Raw genomic sequence first — 19,904 nt, forward strand, 5'->3', positions numbered from 1 at the left:
CTGAAGCACGCTGTGTCCACAGGCAAACCAGGAATACTGTAGTGCAGGTTCTTTTCCTCTCTCCAACTTAATAAAATACTGATTTAGCAAACTTCATTGGCAATAAAAAGGTATAGAAATCTCTCCCAACTGTACAGCTTTAAAGGTCAAATGTAAGTGACAAAGTTAGTAACACTGATAACAACTCAGGACGTTTTAGTAATAAACACCTAAAACGTGTCAACTCCAGCTTTCGGAGTCTATATGCATTTCTGTTAAAGTTTTATGTACTTTTACAAACGAGTTCTAACACTGAAAATGTCTCACATGGAAAAGTTACTAGTTTGTTGTTGTTTTTTTTTTGTTTTTGTTTTTTTTTTAAGTTCAGGCACACCAGGAGTTATACACAGTAGTGAACTGAAACACAGCGTAGAGGCAACCAATGATCTGTACACATCCTATATTCAAAAATGTGGTTTAAATCCTTTCTTCTCTTTTTTTAGTTTAGGAAAAAATGTTGTTCTCGTCAGTTTCCATCTGCGTCCTTTGCCCCCGTTTCCGAGCCCTTCCCAGTGTTCCCATTACCCTCCTCTATGCTCTGCATTATGGTCTCGCTCAGAACTTCCTGTTTTACCTGTTCCATGACATCATCTTCGGTCGCCATGCTTTTTTCTGTCTCCATTGCCATCACTTCCTGCTGAGCCTGACCTACTTCCTGTGTTTCCTCCTCTTCCTTGATTAGCACTGCCCCCTGAAACAGATGCCCCTCCCCTTCCTCCTCTGCCCCTTCCCCAACATGCTCCTGTTCCTCTTCCTCACTTTCCTCCCCCTCACCCACTCGCACCACCTGTATCTCGTCGTCGTTCACACTGAGGCTGTGCTCCTCCTCCTCGTCTTCCTCCTCCTCCTCTTCCTCGTCCTCGCTGTCCTCGTCCCCGCGCGTGCTGCTCTCCCTGTCGTCCGAGTCCAGCTGCGAGGGCGGTGAGGTGGCCCTGCTGTCGGTCTGTCGCTCTTCGGCTGGGGACTCCCCGTGCCCCTCGCGCTCCCGCGCCTCCTTCTTGCAGTAGGAGTAGCGGTGGTTCATGTGCTGCGAGTAGGAGCCCGAGTGCGAGAAGCGCTTGCCGCACTTGTCGCACTGATAGGGCTTCTCGCCCGAGTGCAGCCTCGTGTGCTCGATCAGGTGGTGTTTGTGTTTGAAGGCCTTGCTGCAGACCCCGCACTCATGAGGTCGCTTGCCTGACAAAAACGCAGAGAGGAAACATCAGTCCCAGGACCACCGGCAACTGTGTTAGGAAGAGTATCTACCCCTCTGCAGTTCAACATCTCAACACAGAACAATAACAATACAAACTCATAAATGCACATCACACTACACAGGACTGAGTGACACTTTGCACATTGCACTGTACTTTGCCATACTGCCTATACCTGACCATGTGCATAAGTTACTTAATGCATAAACAAATGCCCACCGTATAGTAAGGTGTACTACTACTTAAACATATGCACATGGTATACCTTCTACACCTTCTATATTTATGCATTTTTCTATATTTATGTCTTCGGAGTGACTTGGTGTACATTCCACTACATGTTGTACTTGTATAAGTGTGTCTGTTACAAATAGAGGAATCCTCAATTTCTCATGCAATTTCGTGTCATTGGTTTCATATTTGATTAGATTAGATTAGATTAGATAGGACTTTATTGATCCCACAGTGGGGAAATTTGTGCGTTACCACAGCTCTAGACAGAATAAGAATACAAGAAAAAAAGAAAAATAAATAATAAAAAATACAATAAGATCAACACCAAATACAGCAGTAGTGCCTATGTACACCCATACACAGTATGTAAATATATGGATAGTGGGTTGTGGGAAAAAGTGCAAGTAATAATAAATAACTATTTCACTATAAGGTGCGTTATGTATGAAGTGGTAAGTAGTGGTGACCATAGAGGTAAGTATCTGGGTGACTCATGACATCATGCTATGTTATAGAGTCTAACTGCTGTCGGGATGAATGATCTGCGAATATATTTATATTTATAACTTCGGAATCTTTAATTTCAGCCATATGTTCTATTTACCTTATATTTATTTAAAAATGACTGATCTCTAGAGTACCTGGTCACATGTCTGCTTTAATGTTTGTGAGTGTCTGGCTTGGTGCTGTGTAATCCTGTGTACTGATGTGCAAATGGTAAAGGAAGAATCTTGAATCTTGAGAGCGGGACAGCCCGGCGTTTCGGGATGAAATCTAACAGTGGAGCTAGCTATGTTCTGCTCATTACCGCTAGAACGGTGGTGGCATCGTTCCCAACTCCATTTACTTGTAATTAATGAGCTCCAGGGTTGACAAGAGCCGCTCGTGGCCTTGAACTAATTCTGCACTCCAGTTACTCTCAGAAATGTTCTCAAGTTCAGTTTGTGTTGGTGACTTGTTCCCAGGTTACCCTGCGAAACCCGGAATATGAGTCTGAATAACCGGGAATGCGCCTTGACTCGCCATGCACAGAAGCACAGCACATTGGACATGAACGGAACAGTGTTCCAGGCCAGGGATAGGGTCGCCTGGCTTTCAGAGGCTTTCAGAGTCTGCTTGCAGGGCAGGGCTGAGCCGTGGGGGCCTCCGGGATTTGTGAATAATTTATTGCAGAAGCGGCCGCCTTGGTGGGACTCTGTTGCCCACTCAGTAACTGAACACTATGGCAGGCGGCTCCCAGTCAAGACGTGGCCCAGAGACTCGGCGGCGAAAGCAAAAACCGCGGCCCGACGCCTCTGAGGGCGAAGGCAGATCCTGAGATGCTCCAGGGTGGGTAAAGGCGGCTCCAGTCACTGCCAGTGAAGACCTTCACTGGAAGAACTAACGTCATAATGACAGAATCCTGCCCTGAACTGGATGCGATCAGACGCTGCTCTTCCAGAATCATAACTCTGGCCTATTAGGCAATACGTTACCGAGCTGCTAAAACACTGCAGTCAACGGACAAACTCTTGGCTGCGCCGTCAAAACTGAAAGCAGCTCGACCGAACCCAAGCAGGTCCAGAAAAGCTGCTGTAATCAAAAGCGCTGAAGTCATCTGGCCATTAAATGGCCGTGAGAAGCCAAGCCCTCCCTGGGGTGCAGCAGAGGCCTGGGCAGTCTGTAAATCATGGAGACAGAACCTCCTCCACGCACAGAGAGAACCGGACCAATTGCAAACGAAACCCCGGCGGAGAGTGCAGCCTCAAGCGTGGCCCCACATGGATAGACTGTGTTGAAAATTCCCGAGGTCTACAGCAGCACGATGGTGCAACATCTGAGTGCAGAGTGTGAGATGACTAGAGGGCCATGCAGAGACGCAATCGAGAGGCAAGTGCACAATCGAGGGGGTCACTCTCTCAGGCACGCAGGACCTGAAAAGCGAGGCACTTGCAACCGGCCCCCCGGCTCTGCAGCTTCCTGGCGCTGCAACCTTGCAGGGAATGGAGGCTTCAGGCCCCAGGAAGCTGCTCTGAATGGCCACCACACGTCAGAGTGACTCCTACCTACCTGTGTGCTCATACTTGTGTCTCAGCAAGGAGCTGCTCTTCTGGAAGAGCTTGTCACACAGATCGCAGGCGTACATCCCGTTCTCCGTCTTCCTCATCTTCTTCCGGGGGGGAGTCGAGTCCGAGTCATTCTGATCCTCTGGGCCGGGGGCTCCGTCGGAGCTGTTGTCCAGCCTCTCCTCCTGGTCGGTAAGGATGAGAACGTGAACGAGAAAGGCAGGATCGCAGGGAGGATAAAATTCCGAGACGAAATGAGTCGGACCCGAGCAGAAATGGCAGCTGAATGGCGACCGGGTGCCGATCCCGGGGTAACGGTAACAGAAAGAGGTTTTGTTTTGTTGTTTGAACACACAGAACATAAAAAAACCGCATGCAAAGCAGCGAGAGACATACCGACACCCTCAAACCATCATGCCGGGTGATGTCATCCCACAGAACTCTGCCACTGTTCACCACAGTTGGGCGACAGATCATTATTCAAACTCAGAGAGATCTGGGACGGCGCCAGGGGTCTGGTATTCAGATGCAGGCCAAACGCGTCCTTAAACGCCAACCGCATCCTTAAACGCCAACCGCGTCCTTAAACGCCTGCTGGATGGTGCTGCCAAAGCCCTTCCAGGTACTATTAGCATTTTACGGCACACAGACACAGCAGCGCACCAAAGCTGCCGGGCTGATTACAAGACGCAGGCCGTCAACCGATAAAACCAGCCCGCTACACCCTACTCCAGCATGACATCTTCTAGGCCTGCAGCCAAGTGTTAAACTCTACATCTAACGAGTATCATTGATAGGGCCGGGCCAGGTGTGATATTAATATTGCCATCACATGTTATGCCAATGCAACGGTCACATTGCAAAGACTGCGACAGTCAGCTAGGCCGAGATCAGGATGGGGCGGCTTCTAAATTCTCATACCATCATTCCATCTGGACATTACACCGTGCTACATGGATTTTTTAAAAGCGACGTTGTTTTGCAATACAGTTCTGGTATTTTGAAATCGTTAGTAAAATTTCATAGGAAACAAATCAAGCTTTGTAATTTTCATAGACAATGTGGTGCATCTGTGAGAAATTTCACAAAAATGGGAGAGAGACAATCATTCATCTTCAGCTGTATGGATTTTGGATTCACATAGTTCATACTGAGCAAAAGTCATTTCACAGCAACATCACCAAGTTATTTGACAGACTCTGTTGATAGATATGTTTGGTTTTGAGCACATTTTTAACTCCTTCTTTACTTCATAAATATCGCAAAATTTATCGTAAAAAGACTGCATTGTGATATTTGAAAATTTTCCAATACATGATTTAGGAAAGTAGACGTGTTCAAGTTAGGCTACCTGTAAGTACTGCACATTCTGCAGGAGAGGGAGCTCCAGAATTAGGCCACATGGCACTCAAGCATGAAGAACCAAGACCTTCATTACAAGAGACATCACACTTGGCTTCAAATCTCACCCTGTGAACCTGATACAGAGCTTGGCCACTAACTCCCACTGGGAAAAGGGACACAGTCTGGCGAGTGACAGGGAAATGGGAGGAGACCCCCTCCCCACAACACTGGCCACTTAACACTGGCACCTGAACAGCCCTCTATCGGCACTTTTCCACCGCACCAGGTACCGTACTTTGCATACTTCAAAAAAGTACCAAAAGTACCAAAAGGCTGTACTACTTTGTGGTGGATTGTAGCAGCACTGAAAGACATTATCGCAATACTAGGCGGGGTACTGAATTTGGATAATGGCTGTAGTATATTACTGGATGATGTGCGATTTTAATACCAACATCTCATGTTATGCACGTCCGATTCTTGCGTTGCAGGAACCGTGATAGTGACAGTCGAGGAGAGGGGGGCTAACTTTCACCAAAACATTTTTACTCTGTTTTCTGACCGAATAACAATTAACGTTTGGGTGTTCCTGGGTTCTTAACCGTTTTCGAGACGGCTGTTGCTTTGAGAGAGCCAGGCTATTTGCATAACGTGCATAAACATGTTTGTAAGTCTCCCACCCCAATGTACCGAAGTACCAAAAAAAGTACTCTAACTGGTTTGGTACTGGTGATTTTGGTACTGGTACTGGATCGGAAGTCTATGGAAAAGGTAAAGTACTGACTTTTTAGTATCAAATGTATGGTAGCTGAAGCAGCTTATATCTCCACATGGGCTACGTTCTGCTCAGGCTCCAATGCAGAAACTTCACAGCACTAAACGGAGGGCTTAACTGCATTGCATGACTGCGGGTGGGACCCGGCCCAAACATCTGGTCGAAAACCTCTGCATTTCCATGGAAGAGTCACACGGGAGATATTACGCCCTTCAGACTGGACTTTGGTTGTAAAACATGACACCCTTCCACCCATTGCAGTAAACCACCTGGAGCATACCACACAAATCAGTCCACACCACACTGGAACCCGCTCTGGACTTTAAACATCTGCAATCCCAATGGATTTGTGAACTACCAAAAGACAAACCCGCGTTCGCAAAAAATATTCTTCAAAGTAAACAAAAAGGATAAAGTACTGAGTGTTTGCTGTGCATCCTCTCCTATGAAGTCATCCGTTTATCTGTTTAGGTAGCCCCTTCAATGTTTGGGCTAAGAAGCTGCATATCTCTGCGGTGACAAATCATCATGAGCTACGAAGCTACAGACTGACCGCAAATATTGAAAAGATATACATGAACTTTCAATGACATTAAATTACATGTAATTTTCGGTCATATCAACCGTCATCTTGCTACGCTTGCCTTCACACTTAATGAGTTATCTGCATCGTGTGAGCAGTTGTAAGATGAGTAAACGGGATCTGCAAGATGTTTGACAACAATAGAAAAGGAATTAAATCCACCTAATAATTTACCAAGTGATTGTTAAGCTCCCCACGCACGCCATGTGTGACGGCATGTGACGGCATGTGACGGCACGTGTGACGGCACGTGTGACGGCGTGTGACAGCATGTGTGACGGCACGTGCCACCAACCTGGTTGCCACTAGGCTGCGGTGTCCTCAGCTGAATCTCGGTCCCTGTAGGATTTGTCCCTGAAGTGGTGTAGGTGTAGGTCAGCTGTGGGATCAGGATGGTCTTGCTGGTGGTCAGTGCCCGCAGGCAGGGCACACTCCCCTGCTCGGCGATGGCCACGATGGTGGGCAGCTGCGTGGCGACGATGTTGATGGGATTGGCACTTTGTGGGCTAACGTAAATAGTGTCAGTCTGTGGCTGCTCTTTCTTTGTGCAAGTCAAGTTCAAGGGCTCCTCCTGAACAGAGTAAACGCTGCTGTGGTAAACGCTGCCGGCGGCACCCTCCGCTGCTTCCCGCGAGAGCTTTGGTAGTGATAGGTCGAGGGGCTCCGCCTGCGCCCCGCCCTCCGAGTCCCCCTCGGATTTGACAATGACAGGCCCAGTGGAGGACAGATTTAGTGGTGATGGTGGCGACTCCTCGACGTCTGCGTCGCTGGGTTCGCCGGGCGTGGTCTGAGGTTTGGTGCAGGCGGCCGCCTTGCCCTCTTCAGCCTGTCGCTCAGCCAGGCCCGGCGATTCGGTCTCAGTGCCGTGGCTCTCGGACGGTGGGGGCTCCGGAGCAGGGCCGGGGGGCCCGGACCCTCCCGCCGACTCCTGACCCAACCGCATCTTCTCAAACCACTTCTTGACCACGTCCGCCGGTAGGCTGACTGAGTCCGAGATCTTGGTGAGCTCATCCTGCGTGGGCTCTGCGTTTAAGGCGAAATACGCCTTGAGCAGCGACAGGAGGTTATTGAGGGGGGGCTGGCCGGGCGAGGGGTCCCTGTCGGACAGGAGCGCCGCGATGCGGGCGTCGGTGCCCTCCGCTTCTGCTGCCTCAGCTGTCGAGCCACCAGCCGAGGCTTTACAGTGGTTCAGCTTGTTCAGGGCGGCCAGGCCACCAGGACAGTCGTCACACAAGAGGCAGGTGCTGCCAGTCGGTGCCACCGCCGCCTCCGACCCGATCTTCTCCGTCTCTGTCTTCTCACTCTGGCTCGGCTTCACAGTGAGGTCTTCCGGGAGCTTCTCGGCTTTGCAAACGTCTGGGTTCTTGGGGGCCTCCTCCTTGGGCATGGGGACGACCTGCTGCACCTGGCTGGGCTCCAGGTTGTAGTTGATGATGATCTTGGTGGTGCCGTCTGGCTCCACGATGGGCAGGCTGATGGCCGAGATGACGGAGTGGCCGGCCGGCTGCAGGGGGACGTGTGCGGCCGTGACGCCGGGCTCTTTGGCTGAGGAGTTGGCCTGGGCGCTCTCCAGGACCTGCCGCAGCACGCTGCCATCCACGGCCACCTTCAGGACGTTCTGGATATCGCTCAGATTGATGCTGATGGGCGAGACCAGGCCGACGGTGGGCAGCACCACGGCCTGCACCAGACCCTGGGGAGGGGCCACGGTGGCTTGGAACGTGGGGCCGTTGAAGACACCGTTGATGCTGGAGGCCACCACCAGGGGCTTATACTCGCAATCCGTGGGCTCGGCCTTGATCTGGGGTTCCTGCGGGGGCCTGCCATTGTCAACCTTCTCGCGGAGCTGCACACGTCCGGGCCCGGAAGGCAGGGAGGTTGGGGCTGGGGAGGAGCACGGAGGGGCGACGCCCACTGGGCGAGGCCTCCCATTCAGGGGGAGAAGGCCGATGCACTTCTTGCTGCTGATGTGGGAGCTGTAGGAGCCGGAGTGGGAGAATCGCTTCTTGCAGTTGGAACATTCATATGGCTTTTCGCCTGGAAACACAGAACGTTCCGGTTACCTCGGGACACGCAAAGGCTGAGTGCGGGGAGCACCAGCCACCTCTGCAGTAACAGTCGCAGTGACTGCGCGATATTCGAGATCACGCACACATCTAAGAGCAAAGCCTTTAACGGTGAAATCCTGGGACTTCATATATAAATATGTGTCGCCATGGTGACAGGGCTGTACCCACCGCTGTGGATGCGCAGATGCTCCTTCAGGTGATGCTTGTACTTGAAGGCTTTCGCACATTCAGTGCACTTGAATTTCCGATTGGCCCCGGACTGAGTCACGTGACGCTGCGTAACCAGGGAGACACATACACACCATTCTGATAGGCTCTTCTTCTGTATGTTTCTAAGTAAGTAACTAAATCACTGATATGTCTGCACCATCTTACCAATATCTTCCACTTGCATTTGTGGATATTGTGGCAAATTTAATTGCTATGCAAATATTTAAAATAACAATAAAAAAAAAATTCTGTTAAAATTCTGCTGTCACTACAGCATAAACAAATACCCTCGGCGTCCAATATATTAGGTACACCTGCTCGTTAATGCGAACAGCCTGCTACTCTAAATGGCAACTGTGACTGCAGCTTAATATATATGCCGCACACAGGGTCAGGAGGTTCAGTTACTGTTTGGCTAAGCACTGGAATGGCTAAGATGCCTGATCTAAGCCATTTCGATTGCGGTGCGTTTGCTGCTGCCAGACGCAGTGAATCCAGTGGCTGGGAAACGGGCTGGCGGTTTTCATGCACTGCAGCTTTGGAGGTTCGCACAGGGCCGCACGACGAACAACAAAGCATCCAGTTAACTGCAGTTCCGGTGCCAAAAAACGTCTTGTTAATGAAAGAGGTGAGAGGGGAATGGGCAGACCTGTGAAAGCTAACAGGAAGACCAGAAATGAAGAAATGACAGAAGTCCTCTGAACACTAAACTCGTCTACCCTTCAAGTGGTTCAGGAGGCAAAAGTGGGCTCAGCCCAGCACTAGCTAGGTATACCTGATAAAACAGCCACTGAGTCTATCTATCATCAACATAATCAGCGTTTTGTAAACATTCTAAACTTACCGAACGAATTAAATTGCCAAATGTACAGCTTCTGAATTTCAGCAGAGAATTAGAAATTAAGCTCCGTTTTTGGGCAAATTGATTCATGTTAGTTTCTAGTTACTAGTGTCTGCTGTGTGAGTGATGGTTGAGAGGAACAGGTTCCCACTGCGGGAGCAGACCTGGGCCTGGACGCGGTTCTGTACCTGCTCCCGGCCGGACTTGTGGGCCGTCATGTGCCGGTCCAGCTGCGTGCGGTAGGCGAAGGTGTAGCTACAGAGGGAGCAGCTGAAGTTGTCCTCGCTCTTCTCGTGCCGGTACTTGATGTGCTCCTTCAGGGACGTGTAGCGCTTGTAGCCCCGGGAGCAGTAGGGGCACGTCAGTAGCTGAGAGAAAGCATCCGGGGTACCTGCCGGAGTCACGGCCAATCAGAGCGCAGAACGTACCCCCCCCCCATTCCCAACGTGGATCATTATTACCTCTCGGGGCGAGTGAGGACAGCAAAACTGACAGATGTGTAAAGACCTTGAAGCTTTGCTGAGAATGTGAAAGGATTTCAAATGATGTATACAAGCATACCCTTGTGGCATATATTCTCACACCCTTCTGGCAGGTAGCCTTGAACTACACTGATGCAATGGCTAACATTCCTGGAAAAAACGAGTATAGAAATTTCCAGGCAGAAGCAATGATGTCTTTTCTTTTAAATATCCACTTGAAAAACTCGATTCAGGTAGATTTGTTCCTCATTACCGAAAAAAAAACAAAAGCACAAAATGAGGTAATTGATGAAACCAGGTGTGTAACAATAACTTCACTTGACGGCAGCAGGGAAAATCAAATGGGTAATTTTAACAGTTGGCAAGCTTCCTGTGAGTAAGTATTCTTGTCTAAAACTGCATGTAAAAATATGGGTACTTTCCTTCTCTTTTACACACCTTCACAAAAACACCCCATGCAAATGTGTCTTGAAAACGATTACATTCGCCCCCTGGTGGCTGGAAGACCTTACTGCAGCCCCGGACGTTGCGGATTACCGTTCTCGTCATGCCCGCTGGCCTCTGGCGTGTTCTGTCTGGGCTCGTCCTCGGGGGCCTCGGGATAGATGACGGCCGTGTCGCCCTGCTGTAGCATCTCCTCCACCATGGCGTCCGTGCTGCCTTCCTCCTCCCCATCCGAACCACACTCGTCCTTCACTGGAACGCAGACGTGGACTGCTTGTCATATTACATCAGGGACTATTTCCTTCAGTAAAGCAAGTTCAAACATCAGACAAAAGCAATAAGGTTGTGACTTTCTTAAATATAAGAGCTTTTTGTGGCTAATGTATTATATACACATAGGGGATCTAAATATACAAGCATAAAATCAGCAAACTCATGCAACGGAGAAGCTCCCCTTTTCAGCAGCGCAGCTTATCGCACACGGAGATTAGGAGCCGCCGGACATCCGCCGCCTGCCTCGCTGTTTATATTTATCTATCTATTTCTGCGATGCCTAGAAGTTTCCATTCGAATTCCCAAGCCTACTGGCCCCTGCAGCTTCCATTTGAAGCGAACAAGACAGCGAACATCCTCCTGAGAGACTGATGCATCTCCCAAGGGGTCACTATACTGCTTTACCTCCGCTGACCAATCAGAATGCAGCGCCGTCCGTGAGATAATGCTCGTCTGTGTATGTCAGCCTTATAAATCATATACAGTGCCAGTCAAAAGTTTGGACACCTTCCCTTTGATTGGTTCATTTGTACTATTGTAGGTTGGCACTCAGAAGGTTGCCGGTTCAAATCCCATGGTCGGCAGGCCACCATTGGGCCCCTGAACAAGGCCCTTAACCCCAGCTGCCCCAGGGACAGGCTGACCCTACTGTGTCCTCCATGCCAGGTCCATGAGGAGCCTCCTGGGATGCTCTTCCAGCCGTCCTGAAGTAGCTCCCACACATGCTGAGCAAACACTGGCCGCTTTTCCTTCACTCTCTGGTCTAACTCCTCCAAAACTATTTCTACTGTGTCTAGATCAGGCGGCCAGGTCGCACTATCAATCTCCTTCATAGGCAGCTTAGCGTGTCCAGACTTTTGACTGGTACCATATCTATGGCGATATGTACATGTGACTATGCTGTGCTGCCGGCATCCCGTCACGTGACGCGGGTCACACAGCGAGGACAGAAACGGCCTCTGACTACTTAGGGAAACCTGTGATGATTTTGGCTCTTAGGGGAATCACTGTGACTTGGGGGAACAATGCAGCTGTCAGGAGATGCGCCTGGAAGGAGCGTGAACATCAGGAAAAGATCGCAATGAATCGCAGGTGAACATATTGCTGCATTTTCCAGAGCCCCGCTGTCCCTGGGCTGTTCGACCCGACTGACTCAGTGGGATATAAATCACCGAGTCTCATGCTCTAAAAACAAAGCTTTTTCTTGTGGGAAAAATAGCAGGCCAGAAACGCAGAGATTGCCGGTGTCTGTCTGGGAAGCGGCAGATGCCTGCAGCATCTGCACAACATGTGCAATCCCTCATGGCATTAATGAGATCTGTGTGCACTAATGAGGGCCAATTAAGGCGCCTTTCCAGAGACAAGTAATCTGAGGCCAGGCTCCCCTCGAACCCGTGCTTTCTGCAGCAGACCCTTCACCCCGAAGTCAGGTGAGTGCCCGCACATGATCCCATTACTTTCGAATAAATACTCTTCTCCTCTTTCCGGTGTCGAAAGAAATATGTTAGGCGCCACTACAAAGAACTGCTTCTTAAGGTCAAATTAACATTTTTATTTTATGTGTGTATTTACATTTCTTTGTGGATGATTCTGATTATTCCGTGTTTGCAATGGTGCATTTAGAAAATGTGTATAGCAGTAATTGCTCTGAGTCTACTGGTGATACTGGGACTGAATGTATGATATGTACAGTGCTTATTTGTGATGTTATTGTGACTGATCCATTCGGGGAAGGGAGAGATGTTAAAATCTAACAAACAGAACTGATTTTGCTCTAATTACTCTGTGACTCCCTGAAAGATTCTCAGGGGGTGTGCATAAAAGACGGCTTTTTCCGTTGGTCTGTGGCTCTGTGGCTCTGTGGCTGGTGCAGTGAAAGCCACTTTTGTGCCTCCCCTGAATGACACTGTTCCCAGCCGCCCCCACGTCACAGAGCGGCCGTAACGTTGCGCACCACCCTGCCACACGTCCCTCACGCTCAGGACCACTGCTTGATTCAGCTGCAGTGCCGGTGGAGGCCGTTGCTTTGCGGCTGTTGCCATGGGAACTGAACGCCCCCCCCCCCCCCCCCACACACACACACACACACCAAAGCAGTTCTGAGAGGGGCCAGGTGGTGGCTGACGAATCGGATTGAGGGAGCCCTTTCACCCTTACAAACAGGGGGGAAAGCAGACTCAAGTGCCTTTCTACCCATGATGCACTGCAGCCTGTCTTCCCATGACCTCATACGAGACTCTCTCCCTCGGTCAGTAAGATGCCTTTCTCTTCCCTTTTTTCTCTAACAAATTGGTGCCGCTATTCTCCTGTGCCTCACCGGGTGCTGAAAAGCGGCCATCTCCACGCTCCGCGCTCCGCTTGGCGAAGTACCGCTGAGAGGGACGGCTCCAGACACAGGTTATAAACAGTGAGCGCAGTTAATCGATCTGATTGTAATAATTACAAACCGCTTGCAGCTCGCTCTGTTTTGAGGAAATTAGCCATGGAAACCGATTTTGCGCCAATGTGACTAATCGACCAGCATGCGCAGGTCTTGAAGGTTTCAACATGACATAAGCCTTCGAAGGACTAGTCAACGCCTTTCACCATCTGCTTTGGGTTAAGGCGTCCCTTGAACAGGTAATTACTGTGAGGCCCCTCACGTGTGTGTTAGGTCACAAATGATGTCATCACTCGACATACCATTTCCCTTGGCTGCCCACATCGCTGTCATTTCAGCCCCCACCCTCCGGCGACGACCACCCCCCCAGACCCGGGGTCCCCAATGTAACTTTTTCAGCTGCTGCCATGGAAACGGGCTGCCAGCACCGGGGGCTGGCCCCCGATCAGGCGCTCAAGACCGGCAAGTCAAGTGCCGTGTGACACACGCTCACGCTGCACGCCCCCCCCAGGCCCATCTGCTGCAAGCACTCCGAGCACAGGTAGGGGCAGGCCTTCATGCTCACTTTGCACGAGTCACGTGATCAAAGAATTTAAGAGTACACATACAAAGCTTCTCCAAAGCATTATTTCAGGAAAATCTGAGGGTGGCAGCTCCATTTGAAATGGAAGCGTGTTTGTTTTAAACAGGACTGGGCAGAACCAGTAATGAGACGGTCACCTCCTCCGTCTCAGCCGGATATCAGCGAGCTACAGGTACCGCCGCTGTGCTCTCATTGGCCGGATGTCAGTGAGCTTTGGGCCTACAGGTACCGCCGCTGTTCTCTCATTGGCCGGATGTCAGTGAGCTTTGGGCCTACAGGTACCGCCGCTGTGCTCTCATTGGCCGGATGTCAGTGAGCTTTGGGCCTACAGGTACCGCCGCTGTTCTCTCATTGGCCGGATGTCAGTGAGCTTTGGGCCTACAGGTACCGCCGCTGTGCTCTCATTGGCCGGATGTCAGTGAGCTTTGGGCCTACAGGTACCGCCGCTGTTCTCTCATTGGCCGGATGTCAGTGAGCTTTGGGCCTACAGGTGCTGCCTCTTGCATCAGACAGTGACGGATGTGAGAGTTAGGCCGTGAACAGCAAGCCAATGCTCATCCACAGACCCTCCCGGTCACACGGGGCCTGACTAATGGGAGCTGACCGTCCCTGACACGCGTGATGGATGGTCTTTGTCAGGTGCTTCCTGTACCATGCACCCCACGGCCACCGCTGCCCCCACCACCATTAGACACTCACGGCCCTGCAAATACCCGACGGGGGCTTGCAGCGAGGACCTGAGGTGGCCTGAATGATCTCAGCTCAGGGTCTAACGGCCGAATCGTTGCTATGTCAGGACTCTATTAACACTCCGCCGTCTATAACGCATCAATCACCAACAACGAGTTTTACAAACAAACCAAATGCAGCCATGAAAACGCAGACAGGGGGAAGCATCTCAGTATCTGTGGCAGCGAACGGAGCCAGACTCACCTTTGTATCCCAGCTTGGGCTTCAGGACCAGAGTTTCTGTGGAAACCAAGAGAGAAGATCAAGCTAAACGACTAGTATGGATGCAGGGAAGCCGCTCGTTTAGCCTGTTTTCAACACGATATGAAAACAACAAAACTATGCGATTTGTGTTATTGTGACTCATGCAGGATTATTTCAGGAAAATACACCTTGGATAAGGGGTGTTAGTAAAAACCTGCATATTTTAAACTCTGGTAAAAGGCAAATCCACCGTGTTCTTGATTCCATTCAGTCTTAAGCTGTGTGTCTCTGCATTATTCACTCCTTTGAACATCTACCCAGTGAAAATGTATTTGCAGTCAGTAGCACAAAGGATGTAACCGCTTCTTGTTAAAGGGGTAGACCGTGTAATTAGTCAGGTAACGATGTGACGGCCGTTTGATTATTCCGAAAATCAGTGCCGTCTCAAAGTTCTGATCTTAATTATGGACTCTGATACTGTGAACCCTCCTGTCTGCACTGCTGGGTAATGAGGACGGGCCGATAATTTACGCCGCCTCAGATTCAAAGACGTACGGCCTTTCAGGAGGGCGCTGTCGTCGCACTGTCCTGCGAGCGGCTGCGGCTCAGCCAAATCTGGCGAGTGAGTTATAATACAAATCTGAACAAATGCAGCACGGCGTCACGGATTCTGTTTGCTCATTCTGCACATGTCCGTAACAGTGCCAAAACACCATTGATACGTCTGACATTTTAATGAGGTGAAAGGACAAGGAACAACTTAGCAGACGCTGGTAAGGACACATGGCAGCGTCTGATCGGAATCAGGAATGATTCAGCCCAAAGATGGTCTGCATCATAAAAGTCCATATTCCTGAGAACTGAGGTGTCTCCTGAAGAAGCTGATGTAACATGCAGCATCCGCAGCCACCTGACACAGCCTTCAGGGGTTTGTGGAAGATCACAGGCCAGGAAGGACCTTGCCAGATGAGGGGGCATGCAGGCACCAACAACCACCGGGGGCGCTGTTTACCCTCTACTGACCGGAAGGACCTCAGCCGGCCCCTTGGGCAGTAGGACAGAGTCCCCTGTGAGATCCGCATGAGCAAATGGCACTGGGACAGAGGTCACTAAAGGGTCTCCACTCAGAACGAGGCCCAGAAGCTTCAGAATGCCAGCCTATCACAGGGCACAGGGCAGGGGGACACCCTGGATGGGATGCCAGTCTATCACAGGGCACAGGGCAGGGGGACAACATGGATAGGATGCCAGTCCATCACAGGGCACAGGGCAGGGGGACACCCTGGACGGGATGCCAGTCCATCACAGGGCACAGGGCAGGGGGACACCCTGGACGGGATGCCAGTCCATCACAGGGCACAGGGCAGGGGGACACCCTGGATGGGATGCCAGTCTATCACAGGGCACAGGGCAGGGGGACACCCTGGATGGGATGCCAGTCTATCACAGGGCACAGGGCAGGGGGACACCCTGGATAGGATGCCAGTCTATCACAGGGCACAGGGCAGGGGGACACCCTGGATGGGATGCCAGTCTATCACAGGGCACAGGGCAGGGGGACACCCTGGATAGGATGCCAGTCTATCACAGGGCAGGGGGACACCCTGGATGGGATGCCAGTCCATCACAGGGCACAGGGCAGGGGGACACTCTGGATGGGATGCCAGTCTATCACAGGGCACAGGGCAGGGGGACACCCTGGATAGGATGCCAGTCTATCACAGGGCAGGGGGACACCCTGGATAGGATGCCAGTCCATCACAGGGCACAGGGCAGGCGGACACCCTGGATGGGATGCCAGTCCATCACAGGGCACAGGGCAGGGGGACACCCTGGATAGGATGCCAGTCTATCACAGGGCACAGGGCAGTGACTCCTACCCTCCTTTTATCCCTCAGGGGTTCAAACCTACATACACCGTCCTCATAGCAGGCACCCGCTTAGGCTGCTGAAGTCCCGCCCCCAGGCCGCCAGCTGCCCCGTTTGCCAGGATCTGACAGCTGTCGCTTCTAAGGCAGGTAAAAAGGTCAAACTCTCCCTACTGCTACCCCACCGTGCCCCACAGGCTGAAGTGGGAGGTTCATACGGAGCAGGAGGACACTTTCACCTCCCCTGCCTTCTGTCGTTCGACGGATCAGCCGCTGGTCTGTGAGGAGGCCACGCCCCCGAGGTTCAGAGAGAGGCTCGTCCTCCTGTCCTTCCCCAAACGCTCGTCTGCGATGCAGGTGTCATCCACAGGCCTTTGATTGGGGTTCTCCCGTCTCGGGCTCAAACACGCTGCCTGTCTGCCGGTATTAATCACCCCATTGAGCAGCTGCCCAGTGAAAAATTGTTTCCAAATTCGGGGGCACAAATGACATAATTGTTTCTCGTTAAGGAGGCAGATTGCATAATTACATCGCTAATGATGTGATGATTACTTTATTATTCCGAAGACCAGCTCCTTGACAAAGATCTGATCGGAGTGTTGAGTTATGGACTCAGATACTGTTAATCCCACTGTCCGTGCTCAGGAATGACGACAGATTGATCACTTAAGCCTCCTCAGATTGCAGAGTCCATCAGGCTGTACAAATCTTTTTGTTAACTGCTGGCAAAAAACCCAACAGTAGAGTCACATCTGCTGTTCCCAAAGCTTGTATTAGTGTCAGGAATGGGAACATGCACTGCTGTGCGGGACCCTGACTTTTGACCTCCCCCGTTCCCTCATCCCAGTCGCTGAGTGACGTCATTCAGACAGCAGTGTTCGTGTTTCTATGCAGAAATAATTAGCCCACAGGCTAAACCTGATTAGCCTCTCATTCACCTCCCTGACCGATAAGAACCTTCCCTCTGGACCCCCAGCAATATCTGTGCCCAACAGATTTGACCGCGCATGATGGAGGCTGCGGACCATTACGACTTCCTGTCTGACTGATCAGGACTTCCTGTTTGGCCTGAGGAGGCGTGGCCACGGTGCACCCACCTTCCTCCCAGACCTCCTCGTGCTCTGCGGCGCCATTATGTGCCAACTCGTCCTCAGGGGGGCTGCTGTCCCCGTCACCGGCGTCCGGTAAGCTGTCCTCCTCCACGATGTGTAGCTTGTCCTCGTCGTCCGAGTCTGAGGCAGCCTCTGCCACGTTGCCATAGTTCGAGACTGTGGGCCACGGAGAGAGCGAGACATTAGGAGGAGCAGACAGGGGGGGGCTGCCCCGCCCCTCCGAACTGAGTCAGCACTCTCCTAGTGCAGAGCTTTCCTTTGCCCCCCCCCCCCCTGAAAATTACAATTGTACTGTAACAACATTTAAGAAACAAGTGAAGTGACCACAACATAGAGTCAGGGGGAAACTCTGACTCGCCCACGGCCCCTCAGAAACTGCAAAGAGGCCCTGCTATGCCTCAGGGCTTTGAGGATACAGAGAGAGGACGCAGGCCTCAGAATAACGATCGGCGCCGCTTACTGCGACTCTCAGATCGGCTCCCTGTGAAGGTACAGAGAGAAGCTTGCCAGAAGCCACCCCAAAGCCCATGGCGCCAATATGGCAGCTACGGCCCCCATGTTAGCGGTTAGCGGTGCCCTAGGCCTACAATCACTGCAGCACATATTACGTTACATAATACTGAGGGGTCAGGGTATGAACTGAGCTCAAATTTGGTGAACATTCTGGAAAGTGAGCACAAATGCCCAGGGAAGACATCACTAACCCCCCCCCCCCCCACTGGGATTAGTGTTCCTCTCAGGGGGTGTCCTCAAATCACAACAAGAAGAGCCTAGTGGGGGTCGGTCTGTCTGGGACTTAAGGAACTTCATCCCTGGCCACGGTCAGACTGAAAGGGAGCATTTCCAGCCATTTCTCAGTGCCCTGTGCCATCAGCACCAAGCCACATACACGCCAATACACACGCACACAATGTGCATATAAACCGCATACATGCACATGTATGTGTCTATAAACACAGACACGGGATGCCAGTCCATCGCAGGGCACAGGGCAGGGGGACACCCTGGACGGGATGCCAGTCCATCGCAGGACACAGGGCAGGGGGACACCCTGGACGGGATGCCAGTCCATCGCAGGACACAGGGCAGGGGGACACCCTGGACGGGATGCCAGTCCATCGCAGGACACAGGGCACGGGGACACCCTGGACGGGATGCCAGTCCATCGCAGGGCATAATCACACACTACAAGCAATTCAGACATGGCAGTTTGCCTGGTAGCTGGACTATCTAGGGAAAACCCAGACGAGCAAAGGGAAAATCTGCACAAAGCGAAATCCGCACAAAGCCGCCACAAAGCCCAGCATTCAGTTATTATCATTCTAAATATGAAACACCTGATGATATTTACACTTTCTATTTTTTAATTTTCCTGTAAGAAACCACAACATGCTCGTAAAATAGAGGGAATATAAAGCCAAAGTGTGTTTTGAGCGCAGACTCTTCTATATTTAGGGTTAGCCTGAGGCTGGCGCAGAGGCTGTCAGGCTAAATGACTGTACGCTCCGTGTTTCACCGCGGTGAATTTCCCGGGGCTGATTCGACACCCCGCAGCGCTGATGCTCAAAGCCCCTACAAAACAAACAATGACATCACCACAAAACCCCAGCGTCGGAGGGGAGGGGAGGGGAGCAGGCGCCCCCCCCCCCCCACCTTCCACTTCCTACACGTTCTGCAAGGTCAGGGCCGCGAGTGCAGCCGGGAATCCCGGGGCGTCCCGGATGGGGGGCGCTCGGCCACAGCCCAGCAGGGAAGTGCCCCACTCCGAAACAGGACGTGAAATTTAGCTGAGAATGGATGCAGGAACTCCAGTCGAGGGTTCGAGGGTTTTGTTCTACTAGCAGGAAGGAACAAGAATGCAGGCAGGATACGTGGGTGACGTGCTGCACTTTAAACGCTGGCTGCCAGACCTCCTCTCTCTCCTGCACTCCCCTGGCAGGCCCATAGAGGGCGCCGCTAACTCTCAGCCTCGCTCGGGGTCCCACCTGCACGTTCGCCGCTGTATCACGACCTCCCCGCAAACCCGTTTTCTGGGTGATACCTCTCCGGGCTTCATCGCCACTCCATCCTGTAATCTTTGCTGATACGTGGCAAACAAGCAATAATGTCACTGACACAGGACAGAGGATGTGGTGGCAAACATCCCACGAAAACATCCCTGAAAATGATGGAGGTGGCCCCTCTGTGACTCAGCCAGTACGGGAGGTTTTGTCTTATCTAAGCAGCTAATTAGTTTCCTAGGTCACCTCATCTTTTTTTAGGAAGTCTGTCAAGTGCTCTACATAGCCTTTCTGATGCAAGCAAGCCAATTAATGTGGGACGTTTATCTGCCATTAAAATCTCTGCGCATGCTGAAAGCCCCTTTCCATTATCCCTGAAAAGAAAATGCACGTCCTGCTCCAGTGTAGGACAGTGGGGCCCCTCCCACATCTGACACCTTATACACTACGCCCCCTGCTGGAATCAGATCTACAGAAAAGTCTAACAGCTGCGTCC

The 19,904-nt window shown here is 51.4% G+C and overlaps 1 protein-coding gene across 6 annotated transcripts in view; it reads right to left on the reverse strand.

Annotated features, from left to right (window-relative positions):
• Window positions 1-267: 267 nt before the first annotated feature.
• Window positions 268-19,904, reverse strand: part of LOC111840226 (zinc finger E-box-binding homeobox 1-like) — a 48,343-nt gene continuing 28,706 nt past the window's right edge. For all 6 annotated transcript variants that reach the window (XM_023804852.2, XM_072710884.1, XM_023804854.2 and 3 more), the window contains exons 2-9: window positions 17,394-17,564; window positions 14,429-14,464; window positions 10,353-10,511; window positions 9,522-9,724; window positions 8,451-8,556; window positions 6,509-8,250; window positions 3,516-3,696; window positions 268-1,215 (exon numbers count right to left, since the gene is read on the reverse strand). In XM_023804852.2, coding sequence (XP_023660620.2) covers window positions 506-1,215; window positions 3,516-3,696; window positions 6,509-8,250; window positions 8,451-8,556; window positions 9,522-9,724; window positions 10,353-10,461 — 3,051 coding nt within the window. In that variant the 5' untranslated portion in view covers window positions 10,462-10,511; window positions 14,429-14,464; window positions 17,394-17,564 and the 3' untranslated portion in view covers window positions 268-505. The remainder of the gene's footprint in view (window positions 1,216-3,515; window positions 3,697-6,508; window positions 8,251-8,450; window positions 8,557-9,521; window positions 9,725-10,352; window positions 10,512-14,428; window positions 14,465-17,393; window positions 17,565-19,904) is intronic.

The sequence above is a fragment of the Paramormyrops kingsleyae genome, chromosome 4, assembly GCF_048594095.1.
Source record: "Paramormyrops kingsleyae isolate MSU_618 chromosome 4, PKINGS_0.4, whole genome shotgun sequence".
Lineage (NCBI taxonomy): Eukaryota > Metazoa > Chordata > Actinopteri > Osteoglossiformes > Mormyridae > Paramormyrops > Paramormyrops kingsleyae.